Source organism: Peromyscus californicus, unplaced genomic scaffold (assembly GCF_007827085.1).
Source record: "Peromyscus californicus insignis strain IS unplaced genomic scaffold, ASM782708v3 Scaffold_15__1_contigs__length_86483966, whole genome shotgun sequence".
In the NCBI taxonomy this organism is placed as follows: domain Eukaryota; kingdom Metazoa; phylum Chordata; class Mammalia; order Rodentia; family Cricetidae; genus Peromyscus; species Peromyscus californicus.
Genome location: NW_026294447.1, coordinates 50,568,751 through 50,595,076, shown reverse-complemented (window position 1 = coordinate 50,595,076; position 26,326 = coordinate 50,568,751). Strand labels below are relative to the sequence as shown.

The 26,326-nt window shown below is 42.5% G+C and overlaps 1 protein-coding gene and 1 pseudogene across 1 annotated transcript in view; one reads left to right on the top strand and one right to left on the bottom strand.

Annotated features, from left to right (window-relative positions):
• Positions 1 to 26,326, top strand: part of LOC128110627 (cation channel sperm-associated auxiliary subunit beta-like) — a 150,901-nt gene that overhangs the window by 9,108 nt on the left and 115,467 nt on the right. Inside the window, exons 2-3 of the mRNA XM_052738259.1 lie at positions 1,305 to 1,393; positions 10,005 to 10,145. Coding sequence (XP_052594219.1) covers positions 1,305 to 1,393; positions 10,005 to 10,145 — 230 coding nt within the window. The remainder of the gene's footprint in view (positions 1 to 1,304; positions 1,394 to 10,004; positions 10,146 to 26,326) is intronic.
• LOC128110506 (chromosome-associated kinesin KIF4A-like) lies at positions 12,660 to 24,380 on the bottom strand (annotated as a pseudogene).

The window sequence follows — 26,326 nt, the reverse complement described above, 5'->3', positions numbered from 1 at the left end:
CCCTGCTAGACCTGCTGCCTAGCTCTTAGCCATTTAGCTTTTTATGAAACCAATCAACATGACATATCTTCATACAGTATAAAGGAATATTCCATAACAAGGCTCCGAAAATAATAGTCTTTCTCACAATGCCATGCTTTGTCCTGTCAGACTAATCAACCCTGTTCTTTTGCTAAGTAGTCCAAGCCTGTGTTTCAAACTATAGGGTTACATGTTACATTTTCCATTGTACCCATTACAACCTCTTTTCTCCAAGGTAAGATGAAAGGATCCTCTTTCCAACCTCTTCCTGCCAGTAGCTCTCTATGAGAGCAAAAACTCCATCTCTAGCCTGGTGTGATGGTTTAAATCTGCAATTCCAGCACTCAGTAGGTGAAGATAGGAAGATGGTAGTTATTTTGAGTACATCCTGGGCAACATAGCAAGTTCAAGACAATCCAGCACAAAATTATGAAATCCTGTCTCAAAAGCACCAAAACTTTGCTCCAGTTTTTAATCATCTTATGCTTATAACAAGAGTGAGGAACTGGAGAGTTTGGTAAAGTCCATAGTTTTTGTCACCTTCTGCATTCTTGACATCATGGTCTAGCATACCTTGCACTATATTTTAATGCTTTAGCCAACCCCTCCTTTTATGACTCCTAATAGCATATCTTTAAGAAGAAAAAATGTGCACAGTTTGGGTTTTCTCTAAACACAGTGAGTTCAAAATTACAATTCTGTTCTTGGAGGATGGGAAGGTAATTTAGACAGAATCTCATATAGCCTAGGATGGCTTCTGACTGTTGATCCTCCTGCCTCCATTTCTTGAGACCTAGAATTGCATATGTGCATCTCCACACCCAGCTTTAAATTTATAATTCTTTTGTTTTTCAAGACAGGGATTTTCTGTGTAGCCTTGCCTGTCCTGGAACTCACTTTGTAGACCATGCTGGCCTTGAACTCACAGAGACTGACCTTCCTCGGCTTCTTAAGTACTGGGACTGAAGGCTAAGGCGTGCACCATCACTGCCCGGCTATTAATGTTTGTTCTTTAAAAAGTGATTTATCACCCAGCAGTGGTGGCACACACTTTCAATCCCAGCACTTGGCATATCACCGAGTTCAAGGCCAGCCTCATTTACAAAGTGAGTTCCAGGATAGCAGAGGGTACACAGAGAAACCCTGTCTCAGGAATAATAAAAAGAAAAGAAAAAGAAAGAAAAAAAGAAAGGAAAAAAAAACATGTTTTATCAGTTTGAAAAATGTGGTACTTTTCATGTAAGTCCTTCTGTTTTGACCTGTTTGTTTTTGTTGTTGTTTAGGTGAGAAGGAGAACTACTTTGTTTGTTCCAGTGAAGAGGTCCCCTCAGACAATCAAATAATCAAGTTGTTTCTTTCCATGGACAGTTTGGTAAAGTCCACTAACTGTATGTATTACAGCCCTTTGGGCCCTTTTAAGGCCTGATACAAATGCAATGGCATTATAGTCTCTCAAGTGCTTTTTACTGTCCAGACAGGAAGGTGAGATTCAATGGAATTGTGTCTGTAGCTGGATAGGGAGGTTTATTTCATTTAGCCATTGAGGATCCTGGGTAGCCATGCTCTGTGAGCATTGTTAATGAATGCCTACTTCCCTTTTCTAGACCAGCTGCAACAATCTTCAACTGATATGAAACCAATTTGTTCTTTTGAATTTTGACAGAAGTAGCATGTCAGAGAAACATACTTCACATGACCTTAAGAAAGAGATTGTTCTTGTATAACAAGGACCATGTTGTGGTTGTCATTTTGTGTAAGCGATAGTATGACCTTTCCAATCAAGTGATGGGACATTTTTAAACAATCAAACAACAAAATAAAATAAAACAGAATATTAAAATAGTCATGGGCTATGGCCATGTATAATGGCTTATTGAGAGAGTGCTTACCTACCGTGCTCAAAGCCTTGAGTTCAACACACACACACACACACACACACACACACACACACACACACACACACACACACACTTGAAAATCCATGTAGCAATTGCTAGCAAAAACAGATGTTAATAAAAAAAAAAACAGATTGTCTAAAAATCGATGACAAATACAATAGAAACACAGAATAACTTTCCAGGAAGACACATAATTTATCCCTAAGTCTCCTTTAACTTGGTCCCTAATTTGATATACAAAATATATACTTAATTTAGGTTTTGAAGTAACAATGCATGAGAAGCCTGTGCCCTTTTTGTTTGTGATTTTGTACTATAGGAAAGGAAAGGTAGACTTACAAAGCTGGGACCAGATTGCTTAACACTTTGGTTTTAGTTTTTTATTTAAAAAATTATTTGTAGAATTATTTATTTTATTTTATTTTTATGGAAGTTTTGCCTGCATCTCCTTATGTGTACTACATAGGTGCACATATATATATGCATGCCTGATCCAGAAGAGTTCATTGAATCTGTTAGAATTACAGAGTTGTTAGCCACAATGTGGGTTCTAGGTCCTGTGGAAGAGCAACAAGGCTCTTAACCACTGAGCCATCTCTAGTTTCCATTTTTAGTTTTAAAATTAGTATTCTAGCCCATTTTTACATAGTTATAGTGAAGTACATGTCACCTTGGCATTGTTTTAAATCATTACTTACATCTTTAAAGTGTTTGTGTGTACAATCAAAATGTTCTGTGTTCATTATGAAATTTAATTTCATGCATGGCCTTTTCTGAGGGAAATCTTTTGCTCTGATGACTCTATTAAAAATAGGACTTTCCAGACCAGATCAGTAAGATATCTAGTAAGTAAAGACAGTTGCCACCAAGCCTGATGACCTGGGTTTGATTAATAGATCCTATATGGTAGACAGAACTGATGGCCACAAATTGTCCTCTGACCTCCACATGCATGCATGCTGTGGCAGAGGTGCTCATACATGCATATGTACACACACACACACATATACACACACACACACACACACACACACACACACACAAATAAAATGTAATTAAAAATTTAAATCAGATGTACTTCCTCAACACCTGTGTTCCCACTCCCCCTTCACTGTTTTATTCTATGATTGATGCTGTATTTACTCTCTTGGTCTGTCTTTCCCTTTATCTATCTATAACTTCACCCACTACTCCATAAACCAGTTTGTCTGCCTGACAACCCCCACTAGACTGTACATTCTTGAGTGGCAGGGATTATGTCAGTTTATTCTCCTTCATATCCCTAACACCTTCTACTCTGCCCAACATATGGTAGATATTTTTAATGTTGTTGTCAAGGTCTCCCCCTTTATTTTCATTATTTAGGCAGGACAGTGTCTACCACTTAGCTCAGAATAGGCTGGAATTGGATATTCTTCTGCCTTGACCTTCTGAGTAGTAGAATTATAGGTGTGTGCCTCTGAGCCGTTTCCCCATTTTTAAGGAAGAGAACTTGAAATTTGGGAAGCTCCCAAAATATTCTTTTCAATTAAGATTCACTTATTTTATTTTCTGTGCATGCATGTTTTCACTGCATGTATGCGTAACATGTACATGCCTGGTGCTTAGAGAGGTCAGAAGTGCATGTTTTGGTTCCCATTACTGTAGTGACAAACTGTTGTGGACCTCCATGTGTGTGCTGTGAACGGAACCCAAATTTTCTGCATGAGGAGCAAGTGCTTCTAACTGCCACACCATCTTGCCAATCCCAGATAAAGTATTCTCAATTAGTAGGAGAGACAAGAGATAAATCTCAGTGTCTGTCTTAGGTTTTCAGTACAATTCAGCATTCATAATGTGACATTGCCACATCCCTTTTTAAAATTTTTTATTAATGCACATTTTTATCGATTCTTTGGGAATTTCACATCATGCACCACAATTCCACTTATTTCTCAGTTCCTCGGTATCTGCCCTTCATCTTTGTAGTGTCTCTCCCCAAAAGAAAAACTAAAAAAAGAAATAATAAGATAAAAAATAGTAAATAAATAAAATAAAAATATAAAAATAAAATAAAAATGAAAATAAGAATATTAATTAAAAAACAAACACAAGGAAACAAACTCCACTTCATTCCTCCATCTTCCCACCTCTCCATCAACTCTTCATTTGTCTTGGTGGCCCTGGTACCTGCTGTGTATCATGCCCTTTTGTCCAAACAGCTTTACTTGCAAATGTTAATTGTGTCATGTGTTGTTGGTCAGGTTCAAGTCCTCTGGCTTCTGATACTCCATCAATACTGGACTCTCACTGAAACTCCTCTCAGATATCCTGCAGTTATGATTCCATAGGACTAGTCCATTCCCATGCTCCAGGGGATTATACATGGGGTAGATGTTGGAGAGTGTCCACTCAAAGCCCTGGATGTGTGTCTGGGTGGTAGTCGGGTTATTCTGACTAGGCTGCTGTGACCACCCTCTGCAGCTTAGGAGTAGAGCTAGCTCTCCTACACCCGAGGTGAGGGGTGGGAGCAACTTTCCCAAGTGTGTGTATGTCAGGAGAAGTGGGGAGGAGGCATTCCTATTAGGGGTGGGGCCAGCTTTCCAGTCCAGGAAAATCAGGGTACCTTATCCCAGGGCTGGCGAGGGGTGGGGCTAGCTCAGCACGGGTCCTTGTACTTCAACACAAGTTTCAACACATGATTCTTATAAGTAAATTGTAATTCTGTGGATTTGGTCCCAGGTTTTGAAACCAAAATGTGAGTTTTGCAACTCTGAGGAAAGGGGTCCTGACTCCCTGGGAGTCAGGCAACACCTTGAGCTGCTAAGGGCGCTCTGGTGGCTGGAGCTAAAAGGAGGCAGCCCAACCCTAGATGGGTGAGGTATCCTGGACACCTCTGCTCTGGAGGTGTCCTGGACACCTGGAGCTGGTTAGGACAGCTCTGATGGCTGGTGCTGCAAAGAAGCAGAAATTTTCTGACTGCTCAGGAGAGTCAAGCCTGGAACTGCTTCAGCAGGGAAGGGTATCCTGACTGTTTGGGAAAGTTAGTCCTGGAGCTGCCAGGATCTCTGCAGGGAAAGATATCCTGACTGTTGGGGAGTCAGGCTATACTTGGTGTGATGGGGGATGGTCTCCCAGCAGGATATCGCAGTCCTTCTCCTCTCTTGGAAAGTTGCTACAGCTGAGCTTTGTTCAGCCTCCACCTAAGGGGGCTTCCTACAGAGCTCTGCTTCTCTGGCCTAAGAAATTGCAAAAATGAAGCAGCCTCCTCAGGCTCCAGAGAAAAGTGTTACTTTTTCAGCTCTCTCTTGCTCTGTCCACTGAGGGACATCTCAGCAAGGATCTTCTGTTCAGCTTCCCCTTTCTCAGTCCACTATGGGACGTCTCAGCAAGGTTCTTCTCTATGCCAGTGAATGAAAACTCTTTTGAGAAAGAGATTTATTTGGGTAAGAGGAGTCCAGGAGAGTAGCTGCCTCTACCAGGGTGGAGAGAACAGCTCACAACTGACCAGGCAGGGCGATTTATATAGGATGTCTTGGGGGTGGAGTCAACCAGTAATTATTTTTTTTCTGCCCAGGGATTGGCCAGTTTTGTGGGCTAGGGACAGAGATGGCCCTGATTTCAGGACCAAACTGTATTTCTTTAACTGACCTTTTTTGGCTTTTTGACACTACCTCTAAGGCCAGGGCACATTTCTTTCACTGACTCTGATTCTAGGGGCCAAGATTGTTTCTTTGGTACTGGTTTCAAAATCAGGGCATGTTTCCTTGGTTCATTTCTCTGGCTCAGGTCCCAAACCCAGGCTATGTTTCTTTCCCTGGTCCTGGGCTCCAGAGTCATGATTCTACTGCCTTGCTCTGTGATTTGTTGGTTTCACAAGTCCCTTAGCCAGGATCAGAGATGGCTCTGATTTGAGCCAAACTGTATTTTTTCACTGGCCTTTTCTGAGCAGTCTTTCCCTAGTTCTGTGCTCTAGGGGTCAGGGTGGGTTTCTTTTGCCAGCCCTTTTCCCTACACTTCTCATGGACCCCTGTGGTAACACAGGCAAGAGAGATCAACATAGACCCCAGCTGCAACAGAACCATGGACCTAGATATGCCATCAGTCCCAGCTTAAACCTGGATTTTACCATGGCCCTGGGTAGCAGTGCAGGCTTCTCAGATTGACCTGGTCCCCAGACTCCAACATGGCCCCATGTGTCACCTCAGACCACAGCCAGTGGCATAGCCTTCAGTGACCTCAACACAGACCCTAGCTGCTTTAGGATTGAAGACCCAGACATGGCCCCTCCCATATCTTGGGCCCATACATCAACACGGTCCCCAGTGGCAGCAAAGGCCAGCCTAATCTGTTTGGCCCTGGTGGCAGCATGACCCACAGGAAACCACATAGCCTCGCGTGTTGGCCCAGATCCCAGGCATCTGAACTGCCTTTGGTGGTAACCAGAGCCATGAACATCAATGCAGACCCTGGCTGCAATAGGGCCATGGGCCCAGACATGGCCCCCAGCAGCAGCTCAGCCCCAAATGACAACATGGCCACTGGTGGCAGCACAGGCCACTCAGGTTCACAAGGTCTCAGCAGCACCACAGCCCTTGGACCCCAACATGGCCATAGGTGGCAGCCCAGAAGCTGGGCATTCTTGTGGCCTTTGGTGACAATGTGGGCCATGGACATCAATTGCAGTAGGACCACAGACCTAGATATGGTCCTAGACAGAAACCCAAGCCTGGATGCCACCATAGCCCCAGTAGCTTCATAGGCCACTCAGATCTGCATCAATCTGGTGGCAAGGTGGCTCTCTGATAACAAAATGGCCCCATGTGGGGGGGCCCAGACCCTGGCATCCTCATGACCTTCGAAGGTAACAGGTTCCATGGATATCAACACAGACCTTTGCTGTGGTAGGTCTACAGACCCAAAGATGGCCCTCACCTCTCTCCATAGCTCCGGGTGGCAGCCCAGTCATGCAGATTGGGATGGCTTCTGCTGTCACATGGCCCTCAGACACCAATGTGGCCATATGTGGTAGTGTTCCAGACCTTGGGCATCCTCAGGGCCTTTGGTGGTAACAGGAGTTATGGATATCAACATAGACTGGCTGCTGCAGGGCCACAAACCTGGACATAGCCTTTGGCAGCAGTCCAGAACCCAACACGACTGTGGCCCCGGGTGGCAAGCAGGCCTCCCACAGTACTTTGTTCCTCATTGCCTTGGCCTCTTCACATCTGTGTCTGTCCACAGGACAGGAACCCTTCAGCCTCTCTCTCTCTCTCCCATATTTCACCATGTGTTTGCTCACCATAATGGTGCTCAACTGCCTGGCACAGTAAGGCAGTTGTGAGCCTGTAGTTCTCTCCCTGCCTAGGGCAAATCGCCTTATGTAGCAGGAATCTTAAAAGTTATTATTAATAAAATGAAACCTGAGGCCAGGTATTGGGGTGAATGCTGGAAGATCAGAGAAGCAGAACAAGCCACAGCTACCTCACTTTGCCAGTTCCTCAGCTGATTTTGTTTCCTCAGACTGGAAGCTTCTAAGTCCTTATCCAAAATGGGTCTCAGCTGAACTGCTGCTCAAAAGCCTAAAAGCTTAACCAGCCAAAATCTTAACCAGCCAAATGCTTCTAGTTTCTGGTCTCCATGCCTTACTGTTTTTGCCATCACTCCCTGGGATTAAAGGCTCACTTCTTGGGATTAAAGGCATGTGTCACCATGTCTGGCTGTTTCCAATGTGGCCTTGAACTCACAGAGATCCAGAGGGATTTCTGCCTCTGGAATGCTGGGATTGAAGGTATGTGCTACCACTGCCTATCCTCTATGTTTAATATTGTGGCTGTCCTGTTCTCTGACCCTATATAAGTTTATTAGGGTGCACAATATTTTGGGGAACACAATACCACCACATTTCCCCCTTTTTTGTCTAAAATTAAAAAAGCTTATAACTAATACAAGAAAAATTATATCCAATAAGTATATACAATATATACAGTCAAGAATTACATTAACAATGTTTAGTCGATTAACATTTGACAGATTCAGACAAAAAACTCCATTATATATATTAACAATGTCCAGTCCAGTAACATTTGATAAACTCAGACAAAACTTTTTCATTACTTATCCTATTTAAAATAAGTAGTTCCTTTTAAAAAGTATTTTTTCTTTTTAATAGATTCAGTAATCTACCTTTTGTCATTTTTATATCTTCCCCTTTTTCTTTATAGAATAGATTCAATGATCTACCCATTTATCCTGTATTTTTTTACCTTTTTCCTCAGAGTAGATCTACCTCATATCTATATTCTCTTTTTTTTCCTTTTTTTTTAAACAAAACCTCTGAATCTAATGTCCATGTTCAGCTTTCTTCCTGACCATTAACAATTAACAACTTGTAACCAACCATTGTAAACAATGACAATATCCAAAACTCATTAAACAACCAAAAACCTCCCATCCTACCTCTTGGGAATGTGGGCGTTGTTTTCTTAAAATTACTTCCTGCTTTCTGGGGGTGAAGTCGTCTTTAGGGAATCTTGAAAAGAAAATTTTGGGGTTAATTGTCAAGTCCTGTATCATTTGTCCAGTCTCTGTATAATAGGAAATTTCAGGGCTTGTCACAAGTCCTTGTTCAAGTAGTCTGTCAGGCTGGATCATCTCAGCTAGTCATCTCAAAATTGTCCTGACCATTTTGTAGTCCAAAGTCGATCTTTTGGTGGTGTTAATCAGCTTAATGTTTTTACCATAGTCCATGTGGAATCATCTTTGTGGAGTCCCATCTTCCTTTTGAAGATTTCAAAGTTGCTGTTAGGCGTGGTCATGGTTCCCTGCAAATTTATTTTATTTATTTGTTTGTTTATTTATTTATTTATTTATTTATTTATTTATTTTTGTGCCTCCTCTGTGGTTTGGAGCAATCACAGTCTGATAAATGTCTGTCTCTCGGAACCATGAATGTTCTTCCCTAGAAGAGAAAATCTTCACAGCAATTTCTCCCCACCATTTGTCTTGCCAAACTTTTCCAAGCTGACCTTTGCCAATGCTTTCTTGTAACATGATGGTCCTGGCAATTCTTCTCTGAACAAGCAGCAGTAAACTCCTCATCCCAGGTATCATCACCGCAGTCACCAACACAAAGAGAAGGAACCAGCAACTCTGAGCAGCAGCCACTGCCTCCATGGTCCCACCACTGTTTGTGGCTCGGCCATGGCTGAAGCTTCTCCTAGCTTGGCCTCAAACTCAGGATCTTCCTGCCTCTGCCTTCTTCAGTAAATCCAACCAGTGTGTCACCACAACTGGCTGAGTGTAGCTTGGGTCTGAGCTGGGGCCCGCAAGGCCACAGGCAAGAGGCTTTTTCGTGAATTCGTACCACGAACATTGGGCACCAGCCTTAGGCAGGTGTGTGTGTGTGTGTGTGTGTGTGTGTGTGTGTGTGTGTCCCCATCTCTGCCCGCTCGGTCCTAATGGCACCTCTCAGGTCTGTAGTTTCTTCTTCCTGCCCAGGGCAAACAGCCCTGAGAAGGCACATGTATGTCCATCTCTGCCTGTTCTCCATGTCCCTTTTAAAACTGGGAAGTGGACAATAAATTTAAATCCTTTTTAATTTAGTCACAAAACGATACTTTTAATAAAATGATATTTTCCTTTTTTTCTCTTTGGTTTTTCAAGACAGGATTTCTCTGTGTAGCTTTGTTCCTTTCCTAGAACTCACTTTGTAGACCAGGATGGCCTCCAGCTCATAGAGATCCGCCTGCCTCTGCCTCCCGAGTGCTGGGATTAAAGGCATGCACCACCACCATCTAGCTAATAATATTTTCTACATGTGAAACTAGTTGGTTTTCATTTTATGGTTATGAAAAATTTAAACTTACCATTTTTATGACTAAAACACTCTAATAAAGATGAATTGAAAAACCTTAGGGCACTAAATAAGTTACTGAGTTCCAAGGACATGCTTATAAAAATAGGTCTTCCTCACTGGAGATGGTAATTATTAAATATTTTTATCAGCAATTATTTTTAACAAACTTATCCTCACTAATATATTAATATAATATGCTTCTCCATGTCAAATTCTCATTACTTGTTATATTTCTTTCTTTCCTAAAGAAAGTCTACTGTTCAATCCGACATGAAAACAAAGATACTTCAAGGGCACTTTTGAGTGTATTTACATCAGGAGGCCTTGCTCCCAAACTGATAATCTCAAACAGTACATACCATGATGACTTCCACTTTAACTTATCTCTGGTAATTATGCTTTGTTTTATACTATGCTATGTTATTGAGAAGAAGCATACTTTCTCTTACTGGATATCTTTTTACAAGTTGGAAATTAAGTAATATATCTCTAAAAATGTTTTAAGTCCAATAATACACGTTGGAATATTGGAATATTTCTTTGCACTGTGTGAAAAAGGTATGTCACTGTGACTAGTTTAATAAAAAGCTAAATGGCCAATGCTTGGCAGAATTTTTGGGGCAGAGAATGCTGGAAAGAGAAGGGTAGAATTGCAAGGAGATGCCAGGAATGCAGAGCAAGCAGCACGGGCTTTGCAAAGTAAAGGTAACCAAGCTACATAAAAGAATGTAGACTAAAAGATATGGATTAATTTAAATTATAAAAACTAGTTAGAAACAAGCCTAAGCTATCAGCTAAGCTAGCTTGATAATTAATATGAAGTCTCCTTGTAGTTTTGGGAGCTGGCAGGCAGGACAGAAAATCTGCCTACAAGTACAGCATATGTTGTTAATTAAGAAATCATATATTTTTCAAGTACTTAGAACACATTAAAAAAGAAAATGATGATGGTGGTGGTGATGGTGATGATGATAAAAAACACATTAACTAGGCATAACGGCACATGCTTGTAATTCCAATTCTACTCAGGAGGTAGAGATATGAGAATTGCTGTAAGTTCAAGGCCATCCTGGAATACAGAGCAAAATCCTTTCTCTGCACCCCCTTTAAAAAATAAATCACTTAGAAGAAAAGCATTTGAAGCAATTAATTATTTCTGTTGCTTCTGAAGATCTGACATCATTTCTGGTAGCTTCAATTTCTTCCAGCATTTTCAGTGGCAGTCAAATGTCAGTGAACTACAGTTGATCCCCACCATCTATAAAAATTGTACATAATTTTAAACGAAGTTATCATGATGAATTCACATACCATTCAACTCACCCACTGTAAGTTCATTGGTTTTTAGTATATTCAGAGTTGTACAGGCTCACTAGTATATAATTCCAGAACATTCATCATCTTGAAAGACAACATGATGTCATTAACAGTCACTTCTCATACTTCTTCTAATTCTTCAGCCCTGAGCAACCACTGTTCTGCTCATGTTCTCTCTCCCTTTACATAGATTTTCTAAATCTGCATAGCCCATATAAATAAAATACAATATCTAGTATTAGTAGCTGCCTACTTCAGTTTTCATAATGTACCCAAGCTCCATACATAGCAAGGGAAATGTCAATGCTTTATTATTTCTATGAGTAAATAATACTTTACTATAGACATAGCACATTTGTTTGTCTATCAGAAGGTAAATATTGGACTTGTTCCTATCTGTGGTTCTTATTACTGCTGCTGCTGTGTATATGGTTCTTTTTGTGAAAATAGGTTTTCATTTATTTGAGATACATATCCAGGAATGGAATTGTTGGGTTATATGGTGAGGAACTGTTTTCCAAGGTAGTGGTACTCTTTTCTTTTCCCAACCCTGACTACTTGATCACAATTTGTCTCTGTCCTCAGCAATGGTTATTATAATCTCCTAGAATACATAAAATGCTACTTCATCATGGTTTTGATTTGCATGTCTTTAATGCTGTCTATCAATTCTTATGCTTATTGGCCACTTAATATCTTATTAGGGGAAATGGCTATTCTGATTCCTTAGGGTCCATTGTTAATGGGGACTTTTATGTTTTCATAGATAATTTATAGATGTTATTTATATATGAGTTTGCTCATAAGATATATAATATGCAAATATTTTCTTCTCTATGGTTTATATTTTCACATCATCCAATACAAGAAAGTTTTTTTTTTCTTTTGAGGACTTTTAAAGGTTTTGTTACTTGTGCATTTTGTGTCATGTGTAGAAAAATCATCTCCTGATCCAAGTTTACCCCTATCCTTGTTCCAGGATTCTATAGTTTTTGCTTTATTTTTTTGCACTTTGAATAACTCTGTCGTCCATTTTTTGTATACTACAGTACATAATAGTCATTTTTGGAGTAGCTATGGTTGATGTATTTAACGTTGAAAAATGAAAACAATTTGGGGGTCCTGTTAAAACATTTAAAATACAGACACAGTCAGGACAGGAATGATCTCAGCCCAATTCCTGAGGTGGGGTGAAGGAGTTGAGCCCAGTCTCCATCTGGAACAGGCTTCTCCTTCAAGCTGAGACAGTCTCAAGACAGGAAGACCTCAGCCCTATCTCTGTGAGCTGACAGCATTGAGTCATCACAAAGAAAGAGCTGCATTGAGTGAGGATTGGTTCCTGAAGTGTCCCTGGGTTTTCTGTAGGTGGCTTCAATTCTGAAGAAGAGAATAGTGGTCCTGAGTGGGTGTCTGAAGACAAAGAGCCAACACCCAACAGAGGTCCTCTTTCTTAAAAAGGGAACACTGTGTCCCTTTTTCTTAATAGCAAGAAAACAAAAATCCAGGGAAGTCATTAGAAATAATCCTCTCCCCTGCTGTACCTTTAAAGTGTCTGCCAGGAAAGATGAGAAGAGCTGACTACACTCTCAGTGGGGCTCTTCTTTGGTAGGAGAGCAGCCAGAGAAGAAGCTGCTATTGCTGGCCAGAGCTTATTTCTTCTTCTTCCTCTGGCCTTACTTTCTTGGGATTCTGTTGCTCTGTGTTTTGTGTCTGGGAGGTCTAGGGAAACAGCAAGACCAGTCTTCCTTAACAGAACCTGATCCATATCGCTCATCTCTTTTAGGATTTTGGTATTGGGAGTGGCACAGATGGAGTAGAAGAAGCTCAGTCCTGGGGTCACCTCTGTAGGTCCTCCAGTTTGAAGGAGCTTTAAGAATCCTGGTTCCGCCGGGCGGTGGTGGTGCACGCCTTTAATCCCAGCACTCGGGAGGCAGAGCCAGGCGGATCTCTGTGAGTTCGAGGCCAGCCTGGTCTCCAAAGCGAGTACCAGGAAAGGCGCAAAAGCCACACAGAGAAACCCTGTCTCGAAAAACCAAAAAAGAAAAAAAAGAATCCTGGTTCCACTCAGTAGTACCCAAGCTGTCTTGTTCTTGCTGGTGGTTCTGGCATTTTGTGGGGTCACAGCCACAAGCCACACTACAGTCCAACCCTTTTTTCCTGAACCCATAGTGTTTGTTACTACACCATCCTCTGCTAGAACACTCTTGGATGGTCTTCCTGAACACCTTAGCCTGTTTCCTTGGTTTCAACTCCTCATCATTGGCATCACCATCTTCAGACTCATTTACAGAATGCTCTGAAAGATATGTTAGATACTCAATGTCTATGCTCTGTTCCAGAAACTTGTCTCCAACACGGGATGGTTTGGGTGGAGATGGAATGTAGTCAAAGGAAGAATCTGGAGATAGAAGGTCATCCTTAGGAAGATGAGATTTCTGGCCTTTGGCACCTTGAAGGATGCCAAGTTTCTGTCTGATGGCTTCATTCTCTTGGAGAAGCTGCAGCTTTTTTAAACACAGTTCTTGCATTTTCCTAAACTGTTCCTCCTGACTCTGCAGTGTGTTCAGCAGCTGCTGCTCCTTCCCACTGATCAACACCTCCAGGTTCTCTGCTTCTCTGCTCTTTGTCTTTGCTGCAGCTGACTGAGAAGAGAGAGCACCTTCTCTTGGTGCATTTGCTCTACCTTGAGCAACTCAGCTTTCCATTCTGTCTCTACCACAACATGACTCTGCTCCTCAACCAGCACCTTCTGCATTTTAGAATAGCCAGCCTGGCTCTGTTTCAGGTTGTTTTCAAGCTTGATGACCCATATTTTGGAGGATACCAGCTCTCCAACCAAATATATTAGGGCACATTTGTCTTCCAGAATAGTATTGATATTCTCCTAGTGTCGTTTTGACCTGTCTTCACTTTCTGCATCCAGGAGCTTTTGCTGTAGGTCAGCAATCTGAGCACTCCTGAGTTCCATTTCAGACTCTAGGCTTTTAATCTTCTTTGTAATAGAATCCTCTGACTCTGAAGCATGACCACATACTTCATCTCTAGCAAAGATTCTCCTCTGGAGCTTAAGGGGTAGGTTCTCTCCAGGTTCCTTGTTTTCTTTAAGTTGACCCACAACCAGGGCTAGGATCTTTCGCTCTTCAAGAAGGTCATTCAGATGGTGTTTGACTTCCTCAGTACTGACCCATAACTTCAATTACGTTTCTAAGCCAGTTCTTCACTCATGTTTCTGTGCCTTCTGTTCCACAGCTCTGAGTTTCTTTTTGTTTATCTGTGGCTTCCTGTTGCTTTTGGAGGGCATACTTGAGGTGCTTGTTGGTAGCTGCTGCCTCTTCAGTTTTCCACCTGAGCACACTGGACTGTTTCTGGAAGTCTCTTTTAAGTCTGAGCAGCTTGTATTGCCTTTTATGGTCTTGTTCTTTTAACTGGATTACTTCTCTGTCCTTTGGTTTCTTCCACTGTCTAGACTTCTCAGCATCTTCCTTCATCTGACACACTAACTTTACTCACTGGGTTTTCATCATCTGTATCTCCAGAGTCAGTTTGGAGACAGTCTTCTCAGTGGACTCTTTCAGTTTCAGAAGCTTGGACTGTTCATTTAGTTTCTTCTTCAAATCAGCTATTTGAGCCTTCAGCTCTTGTAGACGTTTGTTGTGATGCTCATTCAACGTGGCCTGGTTGACATCCTTCTTGGCTGCCTGAAGTTCCAGAAGCAATTGTTCCTTTTCCTTCTGCAGACTGCTGACTTCTAATTCTAGACTTTTGATGTTAGCCTCATACTGACACTGAATGGGCTGTTGTTGGCCACCACTGAAAGTTATCTTCCTAGCCAAGGCCTCTTTCAGTGCAAGAGCTTTATTCAACTCAGTGAGTTCCTTAGACATCTGAGCTTGATGTAGAATGTGCTGTGTGGTGAACACATCAGAGACCTACTAGTTTCTGGACTGATGACCACCTGACCATCTAGTTCCATTGCCGATTCAGTGGCTGCAGCTTGGAAAGCAGCAGGTTTTGTCTGATAGATGAATAACAACTTGTTGCAGACTATGAATTATCTCTACATTTCTATTAATTCCTGGTCTTCCAAAGTCTCCATTAGCTTTTGAAGATCCAGTTTACAGGCTGCATGATGCCTGAGCTCTGGTAGCTTGGTGTTAACTTTCTCGTTTTTTTGTTCTGTAGCAATGATCCTTTCCAACATCTGCACTTTCTGACCCGCTGCCTCACTCAGAACATGACTTAAATTTTCATTCTCTTCTACCAGGGACTGGTTCTTTTTCCATCAGAGATTGGAGAGTCTCTGATGGTTCTACATTTATAGATCTATGCAAGCTACTTGCATGATCCTGTAGCAACAAGACCTGTAGCTATTGAACCTGATGCTTCAGATGATTAAGTTCAGTATTAAGAATAGATTTGTTCTTGATTTTTCTGGCTCTGTCAGCACAGTGTAGGGTATTTAATGTTTCCTGTAGACTGGAGTCAGGAGGACTCACACAAGCAATCATAAGACTGTTCCTGTTGCCTCCCAGAGAATCTTGAAGCAGGCGAGTTAACCTGGAATCTCTGTAGGGCACAAAGCTACCCTTTTTGCTGTCTCCAAGAGCACTGATTACATTTCCCAAGCATAGGAGTCCTTGGTTAATATGAATACCCTCTTTCAGGGGGTCCCCTTCGGCCTTGGTTTTCTTCTGTCTTTCTGATCCAGCAAGATCTACAAGACACAGCTTAGAGTGAAAGCTGCTGTTCTTGTCAGTTTTCTTGCTTTGCCTTATGGAAATTGTGACGATGGCATGAGATCGGAAAGACTGTGAATTCATAGCTGTGGCAGCCACAGTCCTAGAATTGTTTCCCTGCTCTAAAAAGGAAACTGAGGGCTCACAGTGGCACCATAGAGGACTTCTCCTGCCTCCAACCTCTAGAGACCTGATTTTCAGTTAAGTTTTGGTATCTGTTTAGTTCTCAATTTCTGTTTCAGTTTCAGTTTCTGATAAGGCAGGTAAAGGAGATATTGCATACCAGGCATGATTCCGCACTTATAGCACCAGTCAATCAGAAACATTAGTGTGGCTGCTGCTTGTTTAGACAATCATGTTTAGGATGACCTAATTCCCTCCTGGTTGTCTATAAAAGGAGCCTTCGAGCTTCTCTGGGATTCATCACCATTTTGTTGTGTGGCTGACCCCTGCATGCAGAATTTTTTCTCTCAAGAAATAAATGATCTTGCTTTTGCATATGTGAATGGTGTTCTTTTTTGGGTTGATCTGCAAACTCTAACTTTTAGGGGCTCCTCTGGGATAGCCACCCCCACAAAGACCCCCAACACATTGAATATTTAAGGAACTGGGCCAGTAAGTGAGAGTTCTCTGTCTTTGTTCATTTCTGTTATATGTAAGTTTGTAACTCTCAAGCCAATCCTGGAGGCTGGGTGCTCCAGGCAGACATACTAGTGGTACCTGCACCAGGTGGTTCAAGAGACATCTTGGACACACCAGAGGAGGACTAGGTCCCATTTGAAATTCAAGTGGGACAGAGCAGGTTGTTCCTGCCAGACAGGGCTTGCTTATAGTAAAAGAGGCCTTCATTCTGATTTTGGCTCCTTTTTTGTGTGCAGTACTGGTACATTGTCTGATGTGTTGAGTTGTCTTTCTGTGTTTTTGTCTTGTAACTACTTTTATTATTTTAGAAGAGATGGGACAGACAACCTTGATCTCTTTGAGCCTTTTACTGAACTATTATAAGGACTTCCAGACTCAAGCCACTAACCTAGGACTTGTTGGCCAGAAAGGAAAGCTCTCTAGCTTTTGCAGGAACTGTTGCTGGAGAATTTCTCTCCAGCTCCCGCCGCCAAATCCCGCCAGTCCCAGAGCCCACTTATAAAATAAACACAAAGACTCTTACATTATTTAAACTGCTTGGCCATTAGCTCAGGCCTATCATTGTCTAGCTCTTACTCTTATATTTAGCCCATTTCTATTAATCTTTACTTTGCCACATGGCTCGTGGCTTACCAGTACTTTACATCTTCCTTGTCCTGGCGGCGGCTCCAGCCAGTCTCCCCTTTCCTTCCTCCTTTCTCAATTCTCCTCTCTGTTAGTCCCGCCTATACTTCCTGTCTGGCTATTGGCCAATCAGAGTTTATTTACATATAGCGATATCCACAACAGGAACAAATGGCCAACTCTCAGTGGAGGATGGCCTGAGGAAAAAAGGTGAAGCAGAGACTGGGCAATAGGCCCTGTCTACAAAAAGACCATTGTGCCTACTACAAAAAGCTGGGACACTGGAAAAATGAATGCCCTGAACAACAATGCTCAGGGACCAAGGTACTAGAGCTGAGAAAACTGAGTGATTGAAGGGGATGGGGCTTGGCCACCCTCCCTGAGCCTTGGATAACCCTAAGATTGGAGGGGAGGCCCACTGTCTTCCTGGTGTACACAGGAGCACAATACTCCATGCTAAAACAACTTCTGAGCCAAATGTCCCCAAAATAATCATGGGTACAAGGGGCCACAGGAATGAGCTGATATTCATGGATCACCTGAAGATCAGTGGACATAGGTAAGGGACTGGTAACCCACTCCTTCATGGTCATTCCCGAGTGCCCGTACCCCTTGAGGGACCTGCTGACCAAAATGGGAGCCCACATCCACTTTGAAAGGCTGAGATCATGGTGACTGACCAAAAAGGGGAACCCCTAAATATCCTTACTATGGCCCTTGTAGATGAGTGGAAGCTGTTTACAGATCTCTCAGAATGGGAAAGATATGAGGAGGCAAGGAGCTTGCTATGACAATGACTTCAGGAAATTCTCCAAGCCTGGGTGGAGATTGGAGGGTCAGGACTGGCCAAACTGGCCAAAATGGCCCCCTGTGGTGGTACAACTGAAGGCCAGTGCTATACCAGCCTGCATCAGGTAATACCCAATGTCCAGAGATGCTAAGCAAGGGATTGCCTCCCACATCAGTTACCTGAGGACCTAGGCATCCTTGTCCCTTGCCAGTCCACCTGGAATACACCCCTGCTGCTTGTCAAAAAGCTCAACTCCACTGACTATAGGCCTGTCCAGGACCTTGCAGAAGTAAACAAGTGGGTAGAGGACATTTATCCCACTGTGCCCAACCCATATACCCTTCTTAGCACCCTGCCACCTTAATGGGTTGTCTATACAGTGCTAGACCTCAAGGATGCCTTCTTCAGCTTGCCAGCCAGTCAGCATCTGTTTGCCTTTGAATGGTCGAATCTGGATTACTGGTTCAATGGACTACTGACCTGGACAAGGCTTCCCCAATGATTCAAGAATTCCCCCACTATTTTCAGTGAAGCCCTCCACGAGGATTTGAGTGAGTGCAGACAGGCCCACCTGAGTGTGGATGACTTGCTGATTGCTGCAGATTCTCCAGAGGCCTGTGAGACTGCTACTGAGGGATTGTTTAAAACTATGGGGACTCTGGGGACCATGTGCCTATGAGGAAACCTCAGCTCTGCTAGATTGAGGTAACACCCCTGGGGTACCTACTCAAGGTGGGTAGAAGATGGCTGTCAAAGGCAAGAAAAGAGACCATTCTAAGAATCCCCCAGCCCACTAACCATCAGGAGGTGAGAGAGTTTTGGGGGTTGGCTGGATTCTGTAGGTTTTAGATACCCGAGTTTGCTGAATTGGCTAGACCATTATGCAGAGCAACCCAGTGCAGAGAGATTTCCCTAGAACTGAATGAGCAAATGGAAGTAGCCTTCAACAAAATCAAAACAGCCTTGCTAGAGGCACCAGCATTGGTCTTGCTGCTTTTCACAAAGCCATTTCACCTATACATGGATAAAAAGAAAGGGATAGCCGAAGGATTCATAACCCAGACTCTCATACCTTGGAAGAGGCTAGTGGCCTATTTGTCAAAGAAGCTAGATTGGTGGCAATAGGATGGCTCCCATACCTCCACATAATAGGAGCAACAGCGTTGCTGGTCATTGACTCAGACAAACTGACTCTTGGCCTGGCCCTTATAGTAACCACACCACATACTATAGAAGGGTCCTCAAACATCCACATGATAGATTGCTGACCAATGCTAGGCTGACTCACTACAAGACTTTGCTCTTTAATCCCTCCAAGTCCATTTTACCTCCAGTAGTGCTCTCAACCCAGCCACCCTATTCCCAGACCCAGACCAAGATAGCCCTCTACATGACTGCCAGGAAATTTTGAGCCACCTACAAGGCACAAGGCCAGACTTTGGTGACTCACCTTTAAAGGAGTGAGCCAACATCACCTGATACATGGATGACAGTAGCTTCATGAAGGATGGCACCAGGTATGCATGGGCAGCAGTGACTATGGAAGAAGCAATTGTCTGGACAGAAACCCTGCCCCCAGGTACCTTGGCCCAAAGGGCTGAGCTAATGACCCTAACCAAGGTCTTACAGATGGTGCAAGGGAAGAGTTTTTATATATATATATATATATATATATATATATATATATATATATATATATATATATATATATATATATATATATAATCTTCCAGGTATGGACTTCCTGTCTTATTAGGCTCAGACAATGGACGTGCTTTTGCCAATGTGCACATCCATGGTGCCATCTATAAGTAAAGGGGCCTCCTGACAGCAGAAGGAATGACTATCAAGAACAAGCAGGAGATCCTTAATCTCCTGCAAGTCGTATGGCTGCCCCTCAAAATGGCTGTCATGCACTGCCTGGGACATCAAAAATGAGAGGACTCTATTTCTAAGGGAAACAAGAGGGCAGATGCAGCCACACGAGAAGCAGCTTTCAGGTGGCAGCTGCCCTGATAATCAACATGCCTAAACTAGCAGCCCCAGCCTTGCCCGAAAACCCTGCCTATACCAAGAAGGAACTTCAGAGGATTTGAACTTGCATCATTGCCTACAAAAAAGGACAGATGGTATAGGACTCCTGATGGGCATATTATCCTCCCTTCACACTTTGCCAGCCAGTTAGTCTGGTAGACACATCAAAGTACTCATTTGGGGGCTAGGAAAATATAAGACCTACTAAGAAGAGCAAACTTCAAGGTGTTTGACCTGAGACCAAAAAATGGAGGAAGCTGTAGCCTGCTGCCCAACATGTTGTCTGGTGAATGCCAAATCAGGCACAGGAGTGTCAATGGGGAGCAGAGAAAGAGTAACATGGCCTGGTGCAAAGTGGGAAATTGACTTCATTGAGGTGAAAGCCTGGGCTCTATGGCTACAGGTACCTATTGGTCTTTATAGATACCTTTTTAGGAAAGACTGAAGCTTACCCTACCAAGAATAAGACAGCCACTGTTGTGGCCAAGAAACTTCTAGAAGATATCATCTTCCAGGTATGGACTTCCTGTCTTATTAGGCTCAGACAATGGACCTGCTTTCATCTCTCAGTCTTGTTCCAGGTGCAGAAACAGCTTTGGCCCCAAATACATGGTGTCTATGAGAAGGCACTTCTGTCTGCTCCTCACAGGTTTCCAGCCAGGGGACTTGGTGACAAAAGACACTGAAAGGAGACCTTGCAGCCTGGCTAGAAGGGACCCTACACCATCATCCTGACAACACAGCTGTCAAAGTAGATGGGGTCCTCGCCTGGATACACCAATCCCATGTGAAGCCCATAGATCCACACACTGACTCTGAGGATTACACCCTGGAGGAGACCAACCCTGGAATGTGGAGAATTGTTACGCATCCACAGGACCCTCTCAAATTAAGAATCCAGAAAGTCATGGAACCAGCTTAGTGATGGGCTTGCTCCTATGCTTCCTATGCTTCGGTTTCCTTGGTTTATGTCTGCTGGGGTTTTCCAACCAGGACCTTGCAGGGTGCCAAAATCCCCATAAGCCCTTTAACAGTTACCTAGAAGGTCATTGGCACAGATGGGGAGATCTTGAATGAACCCCCACCCCCACTCTGCCCACTTAGGGGACTTGGTTTCCTGATCTGTACTTTGACTTGGGGGCCCTCTTAGCAACCTATTATTCTGATTCATGACTGCGACAACATTTCCACCATTTCTATGTTTGTCCTAGATATAATCTGAAGACTCAAAAGGGGACCTGCGGGAGAGGAAGGAAGAGACTATTTCTGTGCCTTACAGAGTTGTGTCTCCACAGACCACACCTGGTGTAAGGCCTCTAAGAATGGGGACCTTATCAAACTAAAAAGGGCAAGTGAACCACCCTGCCAGCCACTCAGGTGTTATCAAAGACTCTATGACGCTCCTCAGAAAAAGCAACAGAATGAGGGATGAATGAATCACTATTTAACTGGTCACCCTAGACTTTGGTATCTGCCTTGGTTGGTCCCTTGGTCCTTCTGATGCTGTTCCTAACTTGTGGACACTGTATAATCAATGCTCTGGTCAAGTTTATCAAAAAGATTTCCACAGTACAGCTGCTGGTCCTAAGACAGCAGTACAAACCACTAAGTCAGGACCTGGTAGGCCCTGACACAGAGACATCCCTAGGATTCAAAATGAACCACTACTCAAGGAGGGAATGAGAGGCCACAGTAGCACCATGGTGGGCTTCTCCAGTCCCCAGCCTCTACTATTTAAGTTTTGGTATCTTTTTAGGTCTCAGTTTCTGTTTCAGTTTCAGTTTCTGATAAGACAGGTAAGGGAGATACTGCATATCAGCCACAATTCAGTACTTATAGCACCAGCCAATCAGAAACATATTAGTGTGGCTGCTGCTCGTTTGGACAATCATGTTTAGGATGACCTAATTCCCTCATAGTTGTCTATAAAAGGAGCCTTGGAACTTCTCTGGAGGATCATCACCATTTTGTTGTGTGGCTGACCCCTGCATGCAGGAATTCTCTCAAAAATACAGTTTGTAAGCAATATAAGTCTCTGTGTTTACTTGGTCGGGTCTGAGCGTCTGTGGGATTGGCAGGTGAGAGAGATTTGTCCTGACTGTGGGTCAGGCAGGAAAACTCTAGCTACAAATGGCACCCAACGTGTTGGCAAGAGTTTCCAACTAAAAACTGAGAAAAAAGATTCTAAAACGGAGCTAAAAACAGTTCCTAATTGTCTCTCTCAAATGAGTGGCAGCTGCTGGTTTGAGCTACTGGTGGGTTCCTAGCGTGTGCGCCCAACCTGCAGTATGGCGGGAATGAGGCCTCTGCAAATGGCACATTAAGCTGCGTGGTGGATTTAGCCTTTGCTAGTACAAAACAAAAAAAGAGGTTTCTGGGCTACACGCTTGCTGGATAAAAGCATAGACCCACGATAGCTCCCAGAGCTGGCTTTAAGTGTACCACTGCCATGTTGGGAAGCTGAGGTGGGTGGAGCCAGCAGCTACAGCCGCTGCAGTTTAAAGCAATAGATTCACAATAAGACAGATTCAGATGTAATTGTTTACAATGTGTGTAAAATATACATAGGCTTGAAAGAGACAAAAAAGGTGATATATACAGTTATAGAAACAAATACATAGTTTTAAAAAATAAAGTCTTTAAAGAGACAGTAAAATTAATATAAAAAATAAGCCACATGAAGATGAATATCACACAGAGAATCTGAATTGTGTTGTCTTTGGGATTCTTAACTGGAGAGAGATATTTGATTGTAAAGGAAGCTGAGTTAAACCAATATGCATATTTTAAAGGTACCTTGACTTCAAAATTTGGATATAAGGATATGTTGCTTTGGAAAGGAGACTCTGCTTTTGTTCCCACAGAAAGCCAGAGGCTATGGATTTGTTCCAGATTAAGATACATCAAGTTTGACCAGCCAAGACCCCTTGAAAGGTCTCTGATGACACCATGGCCCAGATGATCCAATATCCATAATGGTTTGAAGGCAACTGGCTCAGACAATACAGCCTCATGGACTATTCCATAATCCTAAAATTTTCTTTGTGTCCCCATAAGATACAGCGCCCCCCTCCAGCAGGAAGTAGTAAGAGAAGCTACGCCCAAATTCCCAAATTATATGTAATTTTATTTTGTTAAGGTTAAAACCTTCCTTTTTGAAAAAAAAATGGGGGAAGTGCTGTGGGATGTTCTGTATGCCAAATGTGTTGCTGATTAGTCAATAAATAAATCACTGATTGGCCAGTGGCCAGGCAGGAAGTATAGGCGGGACAAGGAGGAGAATAAAGCTGGGAAGTGGAAGGCTGAGTCAGAGAGACACTGCCAGCCGCCACAGTGAGAAACAGCATGTGAAGATGCCGGTAAGCCACGAGCCATGTGGCAAGGTATAGATTTATAGAAATGGATTAATTTAAGCTGTAAGAACAGTTAGCAAGAAACCTGCCATGGCCATACAGTTTGTAAGTGATATAAGTCTCTGTGTTTACTTGGTCGGGTCTGAGTGTCTGTGGGACTGGCAGGTGAGAGATATTTGTCCTGACTGTGGGCCAGGCAGGAAAACTCTAGCTACACCTGATTTTCAATTAAGTTTTGGTATCTTTTTAGGTCTCAGTTTCTGTTTCAGTTTCAGTTTCTGATAAGACAGGTGAGGGAGATACTCCATATCAGCCACAATTCAGCACTTATAGCACCAGCCAATCAGAAACATATTAGTGTGGCTGCTGCTCATTTGGACAATCATGTTTAAGATGACCTAATTCCCTCATAGTTGTCTATAAAAGGAGCCTTGGAACTTCTCTGGGGGATCATCACCATTTTGTTGTGTGGCTGACCCCTGCATGCAGGAATTCTTCTCTCAAAAAATAAATGCTCTTACTTTTGCATACGTGAATGGTGGTCTTTTGTGGGGTGATCTGTGGACCCTAAGAAAACCATGTCAAAGGCAGCTGGAACCATCTTCTCCATGAGTCCCACAATCTTTATTCCTGCCTTGGGATTCTCTCAGATATGTATTTGAGAAGCTTTCTCAGGAGGTAAGCAAAAAGGTCCAAAATTTCTTCATTGCAAATCTCCAAGAAAGACACTCTCAGTGTAAACTCAGAGTCTCTCTCTTCATCCATTTCTCTAAAAAGAAGTTGTATTACCCTAGGAATGATGCTGATGGTTAGTTCATTGTCTTGGTCTGCACTATATGTACCTCCCATAGAATAGTTTTTTCCAGAGCCAGTCTGTCCATAAGCCAGGACAATGGCATTGTATGCCTTCAAGGGGTGGTGCTACTGCTGTGTTGAAGACCTCCTCTAGTTCAGTGAAGGGGTCAAAATGAAATCGTAGGTAAAGGATTTATCAGTAGCAATCACCACCTGAGTCTTTCCAGGCACAAAGGACAGGCACATCTGATAGCCCTCACCAATCTCTTTAGGGACCAGAGGGAGGCAACGCAAGGCCACTCTCACAGGAATTCCCTTTACCTCTTCTTTCATGATCCTAGTTGAGCGTCTGCTCAAACTAATCACCCTTCAATTGGTCTTCTCTGTCTCCTGGACCCCTCCCAACTGGAGTTTTAACTGCTGTTTCTGCCAGCCAATCAGAGAGCAGGCAGCCTGTGGCAGAGCCCAAGAGTGCTACAGTCATTGTTTTGGTGCACTCCAGCACCTTACATTGAGGAATGTTGTTTTTTCCTGCTGGATTGTTTTAGCATCTCTGTTGAAAACTACACTACTACTTTTATCTGTGATCCTAACCCTTATGTTAATGCCACATTGTCTTGATAGCAGGGCATTGTGCTAAATTTTGACAAAGCCTCAATTCACTTTTCTTCAATTGACTGCTTTTTTCCTAGTCTGAGTCCCTTTGGTTCCCTAAGTTTTAGGATAACCGTGCCAGTGTCTACAAAATAGTCTCCTGAGATTGTGTTCAATATGTAAGTAAATTGCTTAACATTGCCATTTTAATAATGTAGAGTTTCCAAATGATAACCATGTGACATCTTTGCATTTATTTAGATCTTTGATTTCTGCCAACAATGTCATGTGGTCATCATTTGTTCCATTAAATCTACTCCCAACATATAATTTTCTTTCATTTTATAATTTTGCTAAACATATTGTGAGTTCTAACATATTTATTAGTCACCTAAATTTCAAAAGATAATTTTTCCAAATATACCATTTTTCAGTGGATTAATTTTCTTCCAGAATTTGGAACATTCTAAAGTCATATAACACTATTGTTTCTAGATAAGAAGTTAGCTTTAAATTGCAGTCATTCTCTCTGTATGTAATGTGTCATTCTTCTCTGCACATGTTTACATTTTTCTCTTTGTACTTTTCTGACTGGGTATCTGAGCTGCATATTTTGTGTCTGCCGAATTTTGAAAGCCTTCAGTAATTATTTCTGCATTGTTTTTTGCTCTTTTGTTTGTTTGTCTTCTTCTTAGGACTCTTAATTTTAGAAGTCTTAGAAAGCAAGATATTGTCCTACAAGTCTCTAAAACTATTGTTTCTTTAGTCACTTTCATTTTTTTCTAAATTTGACAGATACATGAAAATATAAAATCTGTATGTGTAAGTGGGGTATCAGATGGTATTTCAATAAATGTACATATTGTACAACATTTGCATTAGATTAAATTACTCTCTTCTCAAATATGTATCATGTTTGTTCTTGTTTTTGTTTAGGGTTGTTGTTTCTTTTATTTGAGATAGCATCTCATGTCTTATGGTAAATATATTAAAGTCCTGTTTTATAACTTTTTGAGATACATAATATATATTATTACTATCTCCAGCCATGCTACTGCTTCCTTCTCCTTTATGATTGAGTCAATTGTATATCCCTGAATTCCCTTTTTCCTTGTCTATCTTATTCAATTTTCTATTGAGGCTACTTAGTATGTATTTTACTTCAGTTGTTCTACTTTACAGCCTTATTTTTTGCATTTATCTTCTTTTTTTTTTCATTTTATTAAGAGATTTTTCTATTCGTTTTACATATCAACCACGGATTCCCCTGTCCTCCCTCCTCCCAACCCCAGCCTTCCCCCCCCCAACCCACCCCCTATTCACATCTCCTCTAAGGCAAGGTCTCCCCTTGGGAGTCAGCAGAGCCTGGTACATTCAGTTGAGGCAGGTCCAATCCCCTCCTCCCTGCACCAAGGCTGATCAAAGTGTCTCAGCATAGACACTAGGTTCCAAAAAACAGGCTCATGCACTAAGGACAGTTTCCATTCTCACTGCCTGGGGGCCCCCTAAACAGTTCAAGCTAAATAACTGTCTCACTTATCCAGAGGGCCTAGTTCAGTACCATGGGGGCTCCTCAGCTATTGGTTCACAGTTCATGTGTTTCCACTAGTTTGGCTAGTTGTCCCTGTACTTTTCCAATCATGGTCTCGATATCTCTTGCTCATATAATCCCTCCTCTCTCTCAT